Source organism: Euprymna scolopes, chromosome 30 (assembly GCF_053919585.1).
Source record: "Euprymna scolopes isolate OS-2025 chromosome 30, ASM5391958v1, whole genome shotgun sequence".
Lineage (NCBI taxonomy): Eukaryota > Metazoa > Mollusca > Cephalopoda > Sepiida > Sepiolidae > Euprymna > Euprymna scolopes.
The window spans coordinates 29,983,136-30,004,499 of NC_136511.1; the positions used below are offsets into that span (position 1 = coordinate 29,983,136).

At 34.9% G+C, this 21,364-nt stretch overlaps 1 protein-coding gene across 4 annotated transcripts in view; it reads left to right on the forward strand.

The window, feature by feature from the left end:
- LOC145254727 (leucine-rich repeat-containing protein 45-like) overlaps positions 1-21,364 on the forward strand; it is a 62,918-nt gene that overhangs the window by 23,456 nt on the left and 18,098 nt on the right. For all 4 annotated transcript variants that reach the window (XM_080113456.1, XM_080113454.1, XM_080113455.1 and 1 more), the window contains 7 exons: positions 4,762-4,940; positions 6,087-6,215; positions 8,872-8,984; positions 11,199-11,257; positions 15,357-15,434; positions 19,121-19,256; positions 19,413-19,490. In XM_080113456.1, coding sequence (XP_079969582.1) covers positions 4,762-4,940; positions 6,087-6,215; positions 8,872-8,984; positions 11,199-11,257; positions 15,357-15,434; positions 19,121-19,256; positions 19,413-19,490 — 772 coding nt within the window. The remainder of the gene's footprint in view (positions 1-4,761; positions 4,941-6,086; positions 6,216-8,871; positions 8,985-11,198; positions 11,258-15,356; positions 15,435-19,120; positions 19,257-19,412; positions 19,491-21,364) is intronic.

Genomic DNA, 21,364 nt, shown 5'->3' on the forward strand with positions numbered 1-21,364 from the left:
GATAAAAAAATTATTGGAAGTCATCATTTGAGAAGATGCAACCACAAAATCAGATGCATCTTTAATTCTCAACTCGGTACTGTTGTTTCTGTTTCTTTTATTTCTGAGTCTTTGGAAAACTATTCTCCCAGAAATCAATTATACCCAGAAGTATCTTCAAACAAAAGGGTTGAATCTGCAACAAAGTTCTGTCATATTGACAGCATTGATGGATTGCCTTCTTCAGAATAGAGAAAAGATGGTGGATACTTCAATAGACAAGTCAAAAACCTCTACTCTGAAATGGGGATAAGTATGGAGCATTGTGTCCACAAAAAGAAATGAATGGATGGTGAAGGATTGACTAATGCAGCACTAGGGTTTGATACTGAGTTGAAACGGGAAATGCTGTCTTTCATAGACAGGGTGACTGTAGAAATATCTTACAGATTTCAACAAGTTCATGATCTTGCAAGTAAATACACTTTTCTTACAGTGTCAAATCTGCTTGATGATAATTATGATTGTCAGCTTGGTGAAGTTGACGAAGATATAAAAAAAGATAAATTCTTTGCCGAAAGGAAGAGATTACAGCATTTTGTGAAAGCTTCAGGAAAAGACAAAATTAATGGACCTCTTAAACTTTTGAACTTCATACAGCAATACCACCTTGGGGATTCCACCCGTAATATTGTGATCTTGCTACACATTTTCCTTACCCAAGCTATTAGCATTGTCAACTGTGAGTGCTCTTTCTCAAAACTGAAGCTCATAAAGAACTACCTTCGATCAACAATGAGCCAGACAAGGCTTACAGACTTGGCAATCCTCTCCATAGAGAGGGACCTTGTCGATGGAGTGAATTTTGATAGAGTTATTGTTTACTTTGCCGAAAAAAAAAATGTAAAAATCTTGTTTGTAAATTTTCAACCGACTTGATGCCTTGTAGCAGTTCTTTCACAAAAAGTAAATTTATAGCATTATTTGCAATTTATAAATAAATTTATTTAAAAAAATTTTTAAACTAATTTTAAAGGGGTTGAAACATTATTAACAACAACAGCCACAAAAAGTAAATAAAAATAATTTAATCATTTGATAACATTTTCAGGCTTTCAAATGTTCTCATTTAAATTTATATAAGAAAATGGTTTCTAAAATGCGTGACTCTCCATTTCTTAATTTCATGCTTAAACCGAGTGATTACACAGTGATTAACAGTACCGATACAAGACGTTTTTTCTCTTCGGGAGGGTCAACCTCTTAATAATAACATTATGGAGAAAAAGAAAAGAAAACTACATCGGAGTATCCTCTCCTCTCCTTGATAAAACCATGTTTTTGGTGAAAATTCAGACTTTAACAACAACAAAAAAATTTAAAATGATTTTATTATTTCATAACATTCAGGTTTTCAAATGTTCTCATTTAAATTTATTATTATATTTGTTCGTGTAGCCAATTAATTTAATTTAACAATTTTTTATAATTTGAATTATACGTTTTTGCTTTGAAAAATATTTGGTTTTCTTTGTTTGCATATCCAGTCTGTATTTACTTGTTTATATAGCCAGTTAATTTAACAATTTTTTATGATTTGAATTATACGTTTTTGCTTTGAAAAATATTTTTTTTTTTTATTCAATTTTCACCCCAAACAAGGCACAGTGCCACTTTGAAGCAGGGGGCTACTATTAGGGAATTAAGTAGCAGGGTCATTATGAGGGGAGAAGAGTAGAAAGATGTTTGTTAACATTACACTTGAACTTCTGCATATCATTGCAGTTGGGAAAGCAGAATCCCGGAAGGGAGTTCCAAAGACCCGCAGTTCTGGGGAAGAAACTATTGGAGTAAAAGGCTTTCTTGTACCTAGGGATCTCTACTGTAAAGGGATGGGACTTAGTAGCTTGTTTGGTTTCCTTTGTTTGCATATCCAATTTGTATTTACTCGTTTACGTAGCCAGTTAATTCAAGTTAACAAATTTTTAAAAATAATTTGAATAATGTTTTTGTTTTGAAAAATCTTTGGTTTTCTTTGTATCTGTATAGAAGGACTGTAATAAGATGAAAGTCGTGGACTAATAACAGCAGTCTAAAATTAGACTCTGTGATTGTAGTTCCATGAAAGCAATTATTTTGAGGGCTTTTTGAAATTTTGAAGGTTAACAGGTTATCAAATGCCAGCGGGGGGGGGGGGGCAATCTTATGACTGCTCCGGGTGGCAAAAACAGTTGCTATGCCATTGGTCAACCTTTCAACTATTTATGACTCTGGTCAATTTCCTGGGATAAAATCCGGTTGTAAGGAATTTCTTGAAACAAACCTATTTCAAACACCCTCACAAAGAACTGGACTCTTGGTAAATATTGATTTTCTGATCTTATATTCTAACCAAATTAATATATTATTATTTCTCAAACTTAAAAAGCTAGTTTAACCAAAACCTTTATTTAACTTCCTTATAGATTTTTTCTTATAAATATTTGTTTTCATTATTTATCTATTCAATAAATTCTTTTCTTTTTTCTTAAACTCTTTCTTTTAGTTTTTCTTTTTCAATATATGTTGTGTGTTTACCGTAGACATTTTCTTGCATGTAACATATATTGTTAGGCAATTTGCTTTTATACTGACCAGTCAACTTGCAGGGCACATTTTTCAAAAAGGACTATTTCAGCCTCTTTGGGAATCATGATCGGTCATCAGAGGGATTCCTGAAAGTAAAGACAATGTCTCCATATTTAGTACAAGCAGAGTGACCTGACATTGTCCAAGATTGAATGATGATGAATGAATATTTCACACTCCCATATTTTTATTGTTATCAGAATCAATGAAATCACCCACTTTTCAATTGATTGAGTGCCTGCTCTAGATTGGGACCCATCATGTGCACCGAGAGGAAGCTTTATATGCTTCCCCGCAATGACTAAGTTCACACTACATTGTAGTCCACATTGCACTGTAGAGAACCTACTGTTGATTTTATATGCCTGGCTTTACTGCTTGTGCAGTGGTAATGGCTTGAATTTAAGTTAAAAATGAAAAAGTAAAATATCATGCTTCAAATGTGCTTTAAACAGAAACATTCATTTCAAACGCACCCCAGTCATATGAAAGAACTTACTGTTGATTTTGTATGTCAGGCCTTTTGGCTTGTGTGGTAATAAGACTTCTCAACTGCACTTGTGATGTTAGGCTGTGTAAGGTGTTAACTTTGATCAATATCGCCTGTTCCTTCTTTCATCAGGTTATTTCGATTATCGATACTTATCGAAGACACTCAATACAAAACCTATCTAAGAACACCGCCAGACACATAAAGTACCTTTGTGCAAAATTTCATAAAAATCGATCAGGTCGTTTTCAAGTCCATAGGGAACGAACTAACACACACACAGACAAAATTCTTTTAGTATAATATTAGAGAGGAAATAGAGGCAGTATTTAGTTCTTTCCCATTTCAAGAACTTAGACACCAGGGTCGAAAAGTGTGGTCGGGAAGTCAGCGCCCACGAGGAGGGGCACTCTGACCTGCAAAAAGTGCCTGAGCAGCCTCGTCGGCATTCCCCGATGAGGGTGCCTCAGGCAATTAGCAATAAACTAACCCCTTTTCAGAGAGAGAAGACAAAGTCAGGGAGGGTGGACCCCCTAGAACTGCACAGAACTAAACTCCCACTGCAAAATCAGCAGAGACCAGATCATTACAATAGTCTAATCTCTGTTGATTTTGGGGGCCTCAGATAAAAATCCCTTGCCGAGAGATAGAGATAAATAAAATTCCAAAATTTAGAAGAGGGAACATTCTTTTGTTATTTTGCTCAAACAATCAGAGCCTTTAAGATAGCTAAACCAACACTTTTATTAGAGGGTGTAATAATAAAGTTTTTGCCCTAGAAAAGATGACATGATTCCATTTCTGTTTGATGAAAACCAGTTTCCTTTTTTTTTTATTCCAAACCATCTACTAGTTGGCCAGTTGTGTACAAATCTCAAGAGTGATAGGAGCCTTCTGTTATGTCTAAAAGTGACACAATGTTCAATGAGCGAGATTGGAGATGCGCCGCTGTACAACTCATGCTCTCTACCGGTCCAAGTTTTGATTACAGGACCATTGCCAGCACCCTCAAAATGCATCTTAAAGTTTCCGGCCACAGTTATGGTCTTTGGTGTGGTTTCAAGTGAGGGCTGCATAATGCCACCTCACATCTTCGAAGTCGACTTGAAAGTTAACACTAAAGTGTACCTGGATGTGATGAAGAGTGTAGTGATCCCTTGGTGCAATTAAATGGTCACTGGCAGATCCTGCATGTGGCAGCAGGACTTGGCGCCGGCCCACAAATCCAAAGAGATTCAGGCTTGGCTTCAAAAAGAACGATACGACTTTGTACTCTTCTATTACTGGCTCCTCTCCTCCCCCAACTTGAACCCACTTGACTACTTCGTTTAGTCATATGTTAAGAACATCACCAACATGAGCCCCCATAACACTAGAGCCAGCCTGATTGCTGCCATTCGCAAAGTATTTGCCAAACTCCCGCCGGTGCTTGTGGAAAAGGCATGCAGCCAATTCCGGACCTGTATCGAGGTGGTGATTGAAGCTGAAGGCGGCTACATTGAATATATATCAGCTCTACTACATAATCAAGTTACCTGAATTGATTTTTTCAATAAAGGTTTTAAAATAAAGCTGTTGCATTGTTTTCTTTAGGGCGACAACTTTATCGTTCCACCCATATATAATTAAGTAATTTGGTTTTCATTTGGTTTCTTTTTTTGTAGTTTGTGTCTTGAATGGAACAATCTCGGAATGTTAGAATCATCATTCGCTATTTTCTGTGATGGGATCCGAGCTAATGTGGGTCTGGAACATCTTGACCTCCGAAACAATCAGATTACTCATTGCGGCACAAAAGAATTGGCAGAAGGACTTTACTCCAACAAAACCCTCAAGTCAATTGGTACATTCTGATTTTTAACTTTTTTTGTCATTACTGACCTATGATTCACAATGTTCGGAAATTGAATTTTAAAATTACGGGCAAATAATAAACCAAAGAAACAATTATTTGCTTTTCTTGATCTTTTGGTTAGGAGCAAAGTCTAGTAGCTGTTCTGATACTATATTTCATCATTTCTGTCCTCAGTTTTTGAAAGAGAAATCTTTGTAGACTGAGGTAATTTTAATTGTTATTCCGATTCAGAGTGCCAGCCTTGTGTCTAACTCTTCACCAGTGGAGAAAGCAAGTAAATGGAAACAAAAACGCACAAAAAAAATGTTGCTACTGAAGAGGCAGCACTTATCAAAGGCAGGTTGAACTGGCCAACTCCAAAAGAGGAAGTTTCATGGGAATATAAAATTCACAACCAGTCCCCAATAACTTGTATATCCCCATGAAGGAAGATGACTTTGTTTGGGGTGAATAAGTGTAAAAAAAAGTGGTAGAAGTTAGGTAAAGATAGAAACGGACATACCCAGGTACTATATTAACATTGCTCAAGGAATGAATATAAATTTCATATATTATCTAAGTTTTTGGTACTTGTGCAAAATTCGAACCAGACGTAACTAACTGGCCGCTCAGTGTTGCTCGGAACATGTCGGCTTTTGCCAAGCATCGCTGATTATCAAAGCATAACAATGCTACTTAAGAAAAACACTAAAGAAAACAGTTAAAAATAATAAAATCACGAGTAAAAAAATGTAAAAATATTATGAAAATAAAAAAGAAACAACAACCTACCGTAACAAGTTTTTTTTAGATTATTGTAACAATATTTTAAAGTGAAAAAACAAATAAGCAAGTAAATTGTATTTTTCTTTTTTCAACCCATTTTTTTTTGTCAAACAAAATTGAAAATTGAACAGCATCTTGCATCAGATTACAATGAAACCTGAACACATCATGTTCCGAGCAAAGCTGACATCAGATTACAATGAAACGAGCAAAGCTGACATCAGATTACAATGAAACCTGAACACATCATGTTCCGAGCAAAGCTGAGCAGACGATGAGTTACATCTGGTTCAAATTCTGCACACATACCAAGTTTTTAATCAGAATTTGCTATTTTTGAAATATTTATGTTTATTATTTATTTACCAGATTTGAAATGGAATAAAATAGGTTTGGCTGGAGGACGGGCTCTGCTGAATCTACTTCATAAAAATAAAAGTCTTGTTACCCTGGATTTGACCGGCAATGATGTTCCATGTGATATCGTTCGATCCATAGGTAATCTAAACAAATATGATATCTCTTTTTATATCCATTTTATATCATCTTTATTTTCTGTGTAGATTAGTAATTAGAAAAAAGCAGGAAGCATGTATAATTTATTCATGATTCAAATGTGTATAGAAAGATAAGTAAAAAATGGACAAACTGCAAAATATAAAAGACCGAATGAAATCGAAAGCACATCAAATCAAATGGGCAAGCTTAGAGGTTTTTGTGCATGCTGAAAAGAGCATTAAAGAAGGCTCAAGGAACATCTACTGACAGAGCATTACAGCAGTTCTTACAAGTCTATCGCATGATGCCCAACTTGAATGCAACATCAACTGGTTCACCATCAGAAACCATGTTTGACAGAAAAGTGATATCCTTGTTTGACAAATTAATTCCCAAACAGTCAAAAATAAATATGGCCGAAAAAATGCCAATAAAATGATTCCTCCCAGGCCAGAAAATCTTATTTAAAAGTTTTCAAAACGACATGCCATACTAGGAAGAGGGCATGATTATTTGGAGAATCGGCGAGATAATGTATATAATCTAAGGGCCAAAGATATACTAATAAAAAACATATTAACGAATTAAAAGCAACGGCATGAAAGGGATCCTATAAGCACACAGGATGAAGAATCCATTGAGATCATCTATGACATGTTTAACCTCAAATCCCTCTCCCCCCAACATATGCCTGAACAGTAGGAGCCAGAGAGAAAGAAAGAATTTACAGAACCCTTAACAATTAATCCCAATATAAAACATATTAAAGAGAAATAAGAAACCCTTTTGTAGTCTAAAATGTTACCAAAGGCCAAATAAGTTGCTTTTTTGTAATTAAGAACTTAAAAAAAAATAGTGCAAACTTGTTTGTGTGCAGTCTGTAGAGTTACGAGTAGACAAAAAAATGAAGAAAAAAATGGCTGCCTTTTCTCTTTATATGCTTGTGATATCGTCACCTGATATGCAAATGAGATGCTTCCGGTTGGATATAAAAAGGCTGATTTTTTAGAGACAGGGTTGATTTTGGATTTGAATGTCAGAGGAGTAAGTGTTGCTAGCAGTGCGTTATGTTCTAGAATTGAGTTTTGATAGAGTGTCAAGATTTGGAGTGCCGAGGTTTTGGCAGCAGTGTGTCAAACTGAACATTTTTTAACCACAGTAATCTAAACTGATATGATATCTCATTTTACATCATTTTTATTTTCTGTGTAGATTAATAAATAGATTAGACTTGGATGATAGCACTATTTTGAACAAGGGATGTGAAAGGTTAGTGGAAGGATATAAAGTAAGTGAAAATGCGGTTTTGGAAACATGATTCTCATCTGGATATTTAGATCATGTAGCAAGTGTGATACTATCGATGTTGTTCCCCGCCCAAGTGTTAGGAAGTAAAAACAAAAGAGAAAAAATATAATAAAAAACAGAGGAAATAAGTTTATCAGCAGAACAATAGAGAGCAAGTTGTTCACTAAGATACACAAAAGAAAGCTGAAATAGGATTGCTAATCAAGGTATGGCGGACAAAAGGCCAAACATATTTAGGGTTTTAATAAATAACAATATTTATTAATTTTTTTTATTTAAATCTTAAATTTTTATTGAGTGTTTCAAACAGTGAATTCCTTTTTATTACAAATGCATTTGACAGACACAAAAACTGTAATCAGACGTCTAAACATCATTTTTAACTTAACCCCAAGCATCTCAAGTCGTGCCAGAACTTACCATCACCATAGCATATAAAAAGAAGAAACAGAAAAAGAACAAAATAAATAAATAAAAGAACAACAGTCCAATTTTCTGAAGATGAATATTTTATTATTAGAAAATTTAAAAAAAAAACATTCAATTTTATTTTTAATAAATAGCAATATTTATTTTAAAAACAATTGCACACTCGTCTGGTCTTTCTAACCGTTAAATCTTAAATTGTTATCGAGTGTTTGAAACAGTGAATTCCTTTTTGTATTTAGGGTTAGTCTTAGGTATGACAATAAGTTTTGCAACAATTGGAGACAGTCTTGGGTGTGTGACAGTTGACAACAGTTAGATTTGAATGGAGATCATGGCTGAGACCAGATGGAGAAAACTTTAGGTGATCAATATGAGTTGACATCAGTTGATAAACGTGGCCTCAACAGAATGTAGATGTGGATCTTAGCATATAGAGTCGATAGTATCACACTCATACAGATTGCAACTGGTATTTGCAAAATTTGTCAGAGTTTGTATATTTTGTGTTTTGTTTTATTTTAGTTTGTTTGTATTTGTGAAGTCATGAGACCCCCCACCCACCCCTTTAGCAACCTCTAATCTGAGAGAAAATGATATGGCCTGAAGAGAAGCTGAAAGAAAAGAAATCCATGGCACAAAATTGTTGAGTGAGGAGTAGCCAGGTGGTCCTATCAGAAGGGAAGAATGAAAAAAAATCTGTAAGATTCTATTTAGTTTAAAATATAGATGAAAAATGAAAAAGAGAGGGGTTAAAGTCAAACGTATGTAGGTGACCCCTCCGGGATATAGCTACATGTGCCTAACCATAATCCTATGTCAAACTCAATGTTGTTTTCTCTGATGATCTTTTTTATTAAAATTGAAGATGTATTAAAGAGATACATAAATCAAATATCAGAAATTTTGGTTATTTTTGCAGAATCAGTTTTGTTACGGAACCAAGAATTTCAGTTCTTGTCTGATAACTGCAAGAAAAAGACTCACCTTCTCTGTAAAAAATACAGAAGTTTGGACTCAGAGCGTAAAAATCAGGTACATCTTGTTTTTGTCTGATAACTGCAAGAAAAAATATTCACCTTTTTTGTTAAATCTGTTCATGAAACTTGTATTAACTATCATCTTTCACAAGTCACTCATGAACAGCATGGAACGATAAAGTTGTCACCCTAAAGAAAACAATACTGTAGCTTTATTTTAAAACTTTTATTGAAAAAATCAATTTGGGTGATTATGTAGTAGAGCTAACATCTATTCAATATAGCCGCGATCAGCCTCAATCACCGCCTCAATACAGGTCCGGCGGGAGCTCGGCGAATACTCAGCGGATTATAGTGATCAGGCTGGCTTTGATGTTGTGGGAGGTCATGTTGGTTATGTTCTCGATGAATGACCAAATGAAATAGTCCAGCGGGCTCAGGTCGGAGGAGGATAGGAGGGGGGCAGTGACAGAAGGGTACAAAGTCGTAGCACTCCTTCTGAAACCAAACCTTGGTCTCTTTGGATTTGTGGGCCTATGCAGAGTCCTGCTGCCGCACACAGAGTTTGCCAGCGGCCACTTGATTGTACCAGGGGATCACCATACTCTTCATTACATCCAGATACATTTTAGTGTTGACTTTCAAGCCAACTTTGAGGATGTGAGGTGGCATGATGTGGCCCTCACTTGAAACCATACCAAAGACCATAACCATGGCTGGAAATTTTGTTTTCATCACCCGTGGCACGTTCTTGTTATTCATACCAATCCAACAATACATTTTGAGGGTGCTGGCAATAGTTCTGTTGTCATAACTTGGATCGGTAGAGAGCATGAGTTGTACAGCGGCGCATCTCCAATCTCACTCGTTGAACATTGTGTTACTTTCAGACATGATAGAAGACTCCTGTCGCTCTTAGGATTTGTACATTAATGGCCAACTGGTAGATGGGTTGCAGGTCTGCAACAACAACAAAAAAAATGGTTTTCAACAAACTGAAATGGAATCATGTCGTCTTTTCTAGGGCAACAATTTTATCGTTCCACCCTGTATAAATTTAACAGACGGAACAAAAAAAAAATTTCCTTTCTGAAAAAAATGATATTAGAGTGTATTTTTAAAAAGATACGAGGTACCTCCAATAAGTTTCCAAACTTATTTCGTATGGGCACTTTTTTTGTTAGTACACATATGAAACTCTAGTCCCCTTTGAAGTAATCTCCTCCAGCTGCAATGCACTTGTTGTAGTGTTTCAGCAACTTCTGGAAGGCTTCATGGAAGTTCTCTTGTGTCAATGAGCCTTTCATTTCAGTTGTCTCATAACGACAGCCTCTAAGGTTTTCCCTGAGCTTAGAGAATAAGCAAAAGTCACAGAAGCAAAATCTGGGCTATAGGGTGGGTGAGGAACTTCTTGATGTCCATTTTGATCAAATAGTCTGTGACAAGGATAGAGTTGTGGACTGCACTCTTGGGACAAACTTTGCACAAATCTTCTGCATCTTCAGTTCCTTGCAAATAATTGTGTGTTCAGTTCCCACACTGACATCAAACTGTGCACTTATTATCTCTATAGACACATGACGGTATTTATCCATGAAATTCTTTATTTGACCAATCAACTCTGGTGGTCTGACTTCTTTACTCACCTCCATCTTTCATTATCCCTCACAGACTCTCTGCCTTCCTTGAATCTCTTATGCCGCACAAAAACTGATGTTCGATTCATGCAAGATGGTCCAAAGCAGTCTGAAGCATTCCATACATTTCTGTGACATTTTTCCAAGTTAAAAACAGAATTTTATTGTATATTAAACATACAGTTAAGTGTCTTAATGTCCAGATTGCATTTTTTTTAAATTCACCAGCTTTGATAATCAGATTTTAGTAGGGTGTATTCCAATTTCTGCTATAGCTGTTCATCTGAACCTGAAATCATAAAAATCGGTTAATGTCATAAGATGTATAGCAATAACAAAAATGACAATTTTAAATGTCTGTACAAAAACGTCTGCAAACTTTTTAAGGCACCTCGTATTTCCTTCTACACTCTCTTCATTTTAATAGGAAAACATGGATGTGATTTGCAATTAAAGCCAGATCAAAAATATTTGCTCTTACATAAAATTCTAAATAGATTGTTATCGAGATAAGTATTACGACAATTGTCAATAAACATGTTTAAAATTGACAAATTTACAAAGATATTGAAATGACTTTATATACTAGATATATGCATTTATTTCTATGTGTGTTCGTTTTGTTTTTACAGGTTTTAGATTTATTGGATCAGTTGAGTCATGCTGAAGCAGATCTTAAGAAAGAGAAAAGGTCAGAATTTTTTTTTTTTTTTTTTTTTTTAATAATAATAATAATAATAATAATAATAATAATAAATTATAATCATTTTTATAATAATAATAATAATAATTTTATATTCATTTAATAACAAGAATAAGTTTATAATCATTTTTTAATAATAATAATAAGTTTATAATCATTGTTTATAATAATAATAATTATTATTATTATTATTATAAGAAGAAGAAGAAGAAGAAGAAGAAGAAGAAGAAGAAGAAGAAGAAGAAGAAGAAGAAGAAGTTCATAATCATTTTATGTTGTCTTTTCCAAAAAAAGCTGAGTTCAAATACATAGGATAATTAATCAGCAGAACAAAACATCTACCATTTGATATGTGAATAATTAAGTTTTTCTAGGTTTGTTTGCAATATCTATCTATCTATATATATTCAGTAATGTGATTGATAATTTAAAATTCAAATTAGAATTAAATTAAAAATCCGTTTCACAAGAAGGAACAACAACAAAATCAATAATTTGTACGATCATTTTGGAAAACAACGTTTTTATTGTGGTAGACATTAAGCCATGGACAATAATTTTTACATATAGTATTTTTAACAAACAAAGCTTCCTCATCAGCAAAGTATTGGGAAGGGTTTTTAATATATGTAAAAGACACCATAAATAAAGCTAGCATTAAAAGTATAGGCAGATGTATCTGGAAAAAATTAAAATAAAGATATGCATTTACTTGATAAGAAAATTAATATGGGTTAAAGATAGAAATAAAATATAATAAAATTATAAATCTGAATTTGGTTTAAATATAATATTATAATAATATATTTCTAATAAAATTCATAGACACACACACACACATATATATATATACATATATATATATATATATATATATATATATATATATATATATATACACACATATATATATATATATATATATATATATATATATATATATATATACATACAAAAGAACTGACCTATTAAATTATCGCCCCATTAGCCTCCTCCCACTTTTGGCCAAAATATTTGAGACCTTAATTAAGCATGCTCTAGTCCATCACCTTACAGATGCTAAGCTTCTGACTGACAAACAATATGGATTTAGACAAGCCCGTTCCACAGCAGACATCCTAACTGTAATCTCTGAACGTATATACAATTCACTGGACAAAGCAGGGGAGGGCAGAGTGGTAGCTCTAGATATATCTAAGGCTTTTGACAGGGTATGGCATGAGGGTCTCCTCAGGAAGATAAGATCATACGGTATCACTGGTAGAATACTTAACATAATTAAATCCTTCTTAGCTAAGAGAAAAATCCAGGTTGTCCTCGACGGTTGTACATCCAAACAATATGATATAAATGCGGGAGTGCCCCAGGGGTCTATCCTTGGACCTCTACTGTTCCTGATATTCATAAATGACCTCCCCGACAAAATTGCCTCTGAGACGGGTATATATGCTGATGACACCACACTCTATAACAGACACGACAGGAAAACAAATGAACACATATCTAAAGAAATGGCAGAAACACTAGAAGATGACCTCCAATCTGTAGTGGAATGGGGACAAAAATGGATGGTCACGTTCAATGCCGCCAAGACTAAACTAGTTTCATTCAATAATTACAAGAAACCTTTTCTACCACCTATAGCAATGGCCAACGACTCTTTATCTGAGAGTACGTCTTTCAAACTCCTTGGCCTAACGTTCACAGGAAACATGAGTTGGAACAATTACATCGAGGACATTGCCAGGGCCGCTGCAAGGCAGGTGGGCTCTCTCTACCGTGCTAGAAAACTACTAACACCCGAAAGTATCCTGTACCTCTATAAGGCAACCATTCGCCCATGTATGGAGTATTGCTGTCATATTTGGGCTGGTGCATCGGCTACTAGTCTCTCGCTCCTTGACAAGGTTCAAAAGAGAGTCGCTAATCTGATAGGCCCTGAACTGGCATCTAAGCTTCAGCCTCTGTCCCATCAACGAAACGTTGCATTCCTCTGCCTGTTCTACAAGTATTATAATGGTGAATGCTCTGACGAACTGCAAGCACTTGTGTCTCCATGACGTGAACACCCTCGACAGACCCGACAGGCTGCAAAATCCCACCCCCACACAGTAGAAATCCCTAGATGTAAAAGATCTTTCTACTCCAGTAGTTTCTTTCCCAGAACCGTTAGACTTTGGAATTTCATTCCAGGTCCCTGCTTCCCCAACTGTACTGACGTGCAGAAGTTCAAGTGCAACGTGAACCAACATCTTGCTGCCCAAATCCCTACATAGTACCCCAGTAGTTGTTGCCCCTGTTAGTAGCCTCCTACGCCAAAGTGGCAATGTGCCTTGTATGGGGTGAAAATGTAATAAAAAAAATTAAAAAAAAAAAAATGTTCTATCGATTTTTATACATTATAAAGTTGCAATTTCAAAAATAAAAAAAATATATTCATATATGGGTGCATTAGCTTGAATCAAAACCGAAATAAAAACTTACGAAAAAAGCTTATGAAAAAAACTTATGAAAACTTATGAAATATACATATATATATATATATATATATATATATATATATATATATACATGTATATATATATATATATATATATATATATATATATATATATATATATATATTTATATATATATATATAACTTCAGTTCCTTCAGCCATAATCGAAACCGAAACCAAAATTTATGAAGAATTCTTGATAAAATTATTTATAAACAAAATAGATGACTTAAGTGCTATCAGTTATAATCGAAACCGAAACCAAAACTTATAAAGAATTCTTGGTAAAATTATTTATGACAAGAAATGGAAGTACATAACAATTACATGACCCGGATGTAAGAGTGACACAGAAAATAACACACACGCTATCATATTTATATATAGATATTTACTCCAAGTTTACAGAACAATTTGGCTTCTAAACTTAATCTTTATTGATTGCTTATATATATTGCTTATATATGATTGCTTATATATATATATATATATATATATATATATATATATATATATATATAAATATATATATATATATATAAATCCAGGCTTGATATATTCAAAAGTAAGAACTAATGAACTCAACAAGGTTGTTAGATAGTGTCCAATAACAAGAACAAAATATATTTTTATTTATTAGAAGGTAAACAGTTACATTTGGTCACTACAAACAGCCATCTGTTTCAGTCAATGAGACTTCATGATCTAACTGTTTACCTTCTAATAAATAAATAAATAAATATATATATATATATATATATATATATATATATATATTAAGAGGTATATTTGGTGAAAAACAAGGATAAAAAGTGCTCAATACGTTAGTAGAGCTAAATATGTTTTTTATTATCTCAACCCCGAGTGTATTAATTTAATTCATTACAAGTTGTTTCAATAGACAAGATAAAGATTTTCCCTCTGTATCATCAGATGATTAAAGTTAAAATAAAATGGAAAGATACTTTAATCATCTGATGATATAGGTGGAAAATCTTTATCCTGTCTATTGAAACAACTTGTAATGAATTAAGTTAAGATTGAAATAATAAAAAACATATTTTGTTGTTTGATTTTCTTTTATATAGTCACAAATCAACATTCCTGGAACAGTAAACATCCAGATTATACATTCTTTTTTTTTATTTTGCATTCATAACTTCTGACCTTGGAATGTAACAGTTCTTTGCTTTCATGATAAGTACCATTTCGGTCATTTTTAGGGGACACAAAAATGTAGATCAACTCTATCTGAAATGTGCATGTGTGCACACTTCTACATACAAATATGCATTGTCACGTCTCTATATCCAACAGACAGTGTGGGACTTATTAGATTAGTGACATTTATTTGAACCAATTTGTCTAAAAGTGAGAGACTATTGGAAGATGCACCAGCCCAGATATGGTAACAATACTCTATGCATGGGTGGGTGGTGGCTTTGTAAAGATACAGGACAGTATCAGGTGTGAGTAGTTTTCTCACACAGTAGAGAGAACCCACCTTCTTTGCAATGTCCTTGGCAATGTCTTATCCAATAAGATGGATTTGTGTGGCATTAATGTTTACTTTCTCAAATTTTTCAGAAACACTGGATTTCAATGCACACAACTGCAAACATTATTGGAAGAAAAAGCTCAAGCTTTTAATGAGTTGTATTCTAAGTAAGTTTTTCTTTTTTATTTACTATCTTTATTATCTCTTCATGTAATGAATTCGAGTTCCTCCATACAAGAATGTGATTGGCTGGTGTAAACTATAAATGCAGATGCGTAGAGCAGCTTAGGAGAGATGTTGAAAAGATATGGCAAAAGGCTAAAGCTTATATTACATTGCGGGGGGGGAGGGGTAAAAAAGTCTGATCACATATAGAAAGAAAAAGGAATGAGGTCCAAATAATTGACAGGGATGCAAGATGGAGAGTTAGACAAATTAAAGAAGTGGCACGTATGTTAAAAAAAAAAAAAGGAGAATTATTAAGCTGACCGAGCATAAATATCAGAAGTATATAGGCACCTCATATTATATAGAAAAACAAAAAATTGTACAACCCCTTCTTAAAATTTCCACAGTAAAAGGGAGATAATCCCTTCAAACTTTATAAAGTTACCTTCCCTTGTTACCCCCCCCCCACCTCCAATTTTTTGTTCACACATACAAAACCACGGCGAAAAAAAACAAAATCAAGAATATGAAACCATGTATTGGAGCCAATAACTTTTCTCCTTTCTTTTCCAAGTTGGCAACTAGTATGCATGACGAAGGTTGGAGGCTACACCGAACGAAACATTGCACTTGCATGAAGTGAACTTATTAGATTGTATTACTCGATTACTGCATCTAAGACCATTCAGCGTTTTTTTAAAAAGGAGTCCCCACTTATCAAGGCCCAGAGACCATTCGAGGATAAGGGTTAATGAGTGAACAGTAGTCAAAGAGAAAATATCGTAGTCATCGTTAGGAGTGGAAATTTTGTAAATTGGATTACTTAAGGGAATGCCTCATCAAGAATTTGTTCACATTGGACTTGAAAATCATATTGTAGTCAGTTGGAAAGCAGGAAAACGGAACAGAGTTCCACAGATATGCGATCCTAAGAAAAGCTTTGTTCATCAAATTTACATTTAGGTTTAGGCACAGATAAAGAGTGGGGGTATATTATTGGTAGTGATTTCAGCTAGATGAGTATTTTTTTGTGAAAGTCAGGGCGGGTGATACCATGGATTGGAGCTCAGACGAGCACTTTCCATGAAAATAATGATAAAGCAGAAACAGGCTTACAATGTCTCTTCTGTGGAAAAGAGACTGCAAGGAAGAGAAGAGAGCATTCACCACTAGGCTACAGAGACTATTTTGAACTCTGTCAAGGCAGGATAAGCTGCTTCTAACAGCTCCTGCCCAGATGTGGCAATAGTACTTCATCCTTGAACGTACTTGGCTCTTATACAGGTAGAGAATTGCATCAGCAGTGAGATATCTATTGGAGCTGTAGAATGATCCTACCATTTTTCCAGCAGCCTTGGCAATGGATTTGATGTACATGTTCCATCTCAAATCAGGGGTAAAAGTTAGACCTAGAAGTTTGTCAAAGCATGGAGCCTCCCCAAGATGAGAGCCATTCATTTCAATTGATGCCAGATGGGGATCAGAGCATTGATGATGTAAAGATAAAAGCTTGGTCTTAGATGCATTAAAATTAACCAGCCACCTCTTTCCCTATTGTACCATGTGATCAAGATTAAAGGAGAGAGAATCAGAGAGAACTTGGCTGTTTACGCCCTTTTAAGTGTTGCCATAGATGGTCGTGTCATCAGCATAACTGTCTACGAATGATCTTAGGATGTGATTTGGGAGATTATTTATGTAGATCAGGAAGAGAGTTGGAGCTAGAGTGGACCCCTGAGGGACTCCAGCATTAATACTACGAGCTTCTGATTTCTGCCCATCAACCATTACTCTTATAAACCTATCAGAGAGAAATTATTTAATAATTGAAAAGACAGCTATACCGTAGCTGGAGATCTTGTGGAGAAACAAATCTTTTTCTGGGACGTATCTTGGTTTTTCACTCCACACTCATCCTATCTCACTTTCGGAGATTTTTTGTTTTAATTCTATCTGCCTTTTTTCTTTTTTATGCCTACATTTCTTCCCAATCTTATCAACTACTCAAATTTTCTCAATCTGATCTTGGATATAACCTTAATGTACATCTAGTGATGCGACTTTAGATGAAAATGTTGTGTTGCCATTTCTCTCGGGTCCACTCTTATTCAAAGTGATAGTATCTGTCATAATTCTATGAATTTAATAGAATCTAGCATTGACAGCATTATCTCATCAACACACTCATTAGATCACACAAGTTAAGCAAAAGCCAATACCAGATGGGTGACCATTTGAGAATACCAAGTGCTGTATTTATGAGGGCATCAACACCTACCTGCAAGAACTGCCAAAACTTAATGTCATAAATTCCGTTTTGGAGAAAAAAATCTTTTTTGGTACCCCGATTTATCGGAGAGGGACCTATGTTTTCAGTGGCGTCAGTCTGTGCGTCCATTCATGCGTCCCTGTCTCCGGACGAGTGTCCATTATTTTTTCCTGAAATTTTGCCACAAATTGTATTTCATTAAATAGATGCGAACAGTAAAAAAAAGTTTTTTGCAAAAATTTCCGTTTTATCCCCAAGGGCTCACAAGAGGTCAAAAATGCCTCAAAATGGCCAAAAATGACACGTTTTGCCCCATAATTTTTTATTTATCCATTAGATTTTTCTGAAACTTAACCAAAATGTGGAGCTCATTGTTCTTAATATAAATTCAGTATGGGTGACCTTGGCAAAATTCTGGTTCACATCCCCGGGGACTTTCAGTGCTAAAAACGCCCCTTTTTGTGGCTCTTTTTTCATATTACTCAACAAAAACTTGATATGTCTGACTATATAGTGGTTTTTCTCAGTGGTCAACTCAAATATACATGTGTTAAGGCCTGAAACTGCACCGTTATCCATTTACACTGGAATTCGGCATCTCCAGGGGCTCAAAAAGGTCAAAAATGTTCCAAAATGGCCATCAATTACACTTTTTGCCTCAGAGTGTTTGATCCATCCATTAGATTTTCCTGAAACTTCGCCAAAATGTGGAGGCCATTGTTCTTAATATAAATTCAGTATGGGTGACCCTGGCAAAATTCTGGTTCACATACCTCTGGGACTTTTAGGGCTAAAAAAACATGCTTTTCTTTTAGCTCTTTTTTCATATTACTCAAAAACTTGATATGTATTAGTGGTTTTCTATGTTGCTGAATTCAAATATAAATGTCTTAAGGCGTGAAACTGCCCCGTTTGTCCATTTTTACTGGGATTCGGCATTTCCAGGAATTCAAAAAGTGGTCACAAATGCCCCAAAATTGCAAAAATGGCACTTTTTGCCCCATAACTTTTGCGCTGTCCAGTAGATTTTTCTGAAACTTGGCAAAAATGTGAAGGCAACGTTGGCCTTTCACACTTCTCACATTCATCATTTCTTCACTATTTTCTGTGGCGTCATCTCACATGCAGTACCAGAGGGGGACCATACACGCGTGGCTTGTTTCGTTTAATTTTGCAACTTTGAAACATTTTGTCTTCTTTCTTTGATGATAAAATTTAGTAGAAACAAAAAAGAAGAGAATAAAAATTAAAAAATCAACTAAAAAAAAAAAAAAATTGTATTTATTTTTAAACTTTGTGTCTTACAAAAGACAATTCCCACTGACAAAAAAATTGTATTTATTTTTAAACTTTGTGTCTTACAAAAGACAATTCCCATTCTGCCAATTCTTTACCAAATTCCAAATATCTTTACAGATTTGCACAACTTGAGTTGGAACTGAGTTTGACTCAAGAGAAACTCCAAGATCAAGAAAACCTGACAAAACATCTACAATCAAAACACTCGGATGCAGTCCTCCAACATCAGAAGGACATACGCACTGAAAAAGAGGTGAGTCTATTGCTTCATTCACCATTGTTAAACAAAATGTTGGCATAGTATCACCTATGATTACAAAAGATGAGAATAGTCATTTCAGTAACACAAATAGTTTTTTTTTTATAGACTTTAACATTTCTTTTCAATAATTTTGTTAATTCCTTTCAGAAAAGTTTTGAGAAAGAACAAAAACTTCTGAAAGATTTATCCGACGCCAACAGCAAAATTTCACAGATGCAGTGCAAGGTAGGATTCTTTTTCTTTTCATATTATTTGCATGGAATTTGAATGGAACCCTTTACACGGGTAGCATGCTCTTGTTCCGTCAACATGACTGGATAGAAATCCTAATTATTTCACAATTGTATTTTGAATGTCACCTGCACTGAAGATTGAACCTTCAACCTCAGAAGTATGTGACTTACAATTGAATTTTATCAACTACTTTATCTACTATGCCACAGGCCTCTACAGGTTCTTGATTTTGGTAAAATACGCCTGAAGAAAGACAAAGGTTATTTCAACTGAAACGTTCTAAAAATAACACTCAAAATTAGAACAGTAGTCTGAATAATATGAATTACCAATCCTCATCTCAAAAATTCAGAAATGTAATATCTTTTATTTTTGAGCCAACAAAATCAGAGATTAAACAAAAACTAATTATTGAGCTATATATATATATATATATATATATATATATATATATATATATATATATATATATATAACTACTTAATTTACTCACATAAAATTAATATACGAAAGTATAGATTTATGCATAAACTTTAAGTATTTACTTTTTTTTTTTCTTTTTTTTATTCAATTTTCACCCCAAACAAGGCACAGTGCCACTTTGAAGCAGGGGGCTACTATTAGGGAATTAATTAGCGGGGTCATTATGAAGGGAGAAGAGTAGAAAGATGTTTGTTAACATTACACTTGAACTTCTGCATATCATTGCAGTTGGGAAAGCAGAATCCCGGAAGGGAGTTCCAAAGACCCGCAGTTCTGGGGAAGAAACTATTGGAGTAAAAGGCTTTCTTGCACCTAGGGATCTCCACTGTAAAGGGATGAGACTTAGTAGCTTGTCGGGTTTGTCGGGGGTAGTTACGTCGGGGAGGTACAAGTGTTTGCAGTTCGTCAGAGCATTCACCATTAAAGTATTTGTAGAACAGGCAGAGGGATGCAACATCTCGTCGATGGGACAGAGGTTGAAGCCCAGATGACAGTTCAGGACCTATCAGGTTTGCGACTCTTTTTTGAACCCTGTCCAGGAGCGAGAGACAAGCAGCAGATGCACCAGCCCAGATGTGACAACAGTACTCCATACATGGGCGAATGGTTGCCTTATAGAGGTATAGGATACTGGCAGGCGTGAGTAGTTTTCTAGCACGGTAGAGGGAGCCAACCTTCCTTGCAGCAGCCTTGGCAATGCTCTCAATGTATCTATTCCAGTTCATATTCCCTGTAAACGTTAGGCCGAGGAGTTTAAAAGAAGTACTTTCAGGCAATGTGTTCTTGGCCATTGCTATTGGTGGTAGAGAAGGTTTCTTGTAGTTATTGAAGGAAACAAGCTTAGTCTTAGCAGCATTGAATGAGACCAACCATTTTTGTCCCCATTCCACTACGGATTGGAGGTCATCCTCTAGTGTTTCTGCCATTTTCTTGGATATGTGTTCATTTGTTTTCCCCTCATATCTGTTATAGAGAGTGGTGTCATCGGCAAATATACCCATCTCCGAAACAATATTATCAGGGAGGTCGTTTATGAATATCAGGAACAATAGAGGTCCAAGGATAGACCCCTGAGGCACTCCCGCATTTATGTCATATTGTTTGGATGTACGTCCGTCGAGGACAACTTTGATTTTTCTATTACTTAAGAAGGATTTAATTACGTTATGAATTCTTCCAGTGATTCCATATGATCTAATTTTCCTTAGAAGACCATCGTGCCATACCCTGTCAAAAGCCTTAGATATATCAAGGGCCACCGCTCTACCCTCCCCTGTTTTATCCAATGAACGGTATATACGTTCAGAAACTACAGTTAAGATATCTGCTGTTGAACGGGCTTGCCTGAATCCATATTGTTTGTCAGTCAAGAGTTTAGCAGC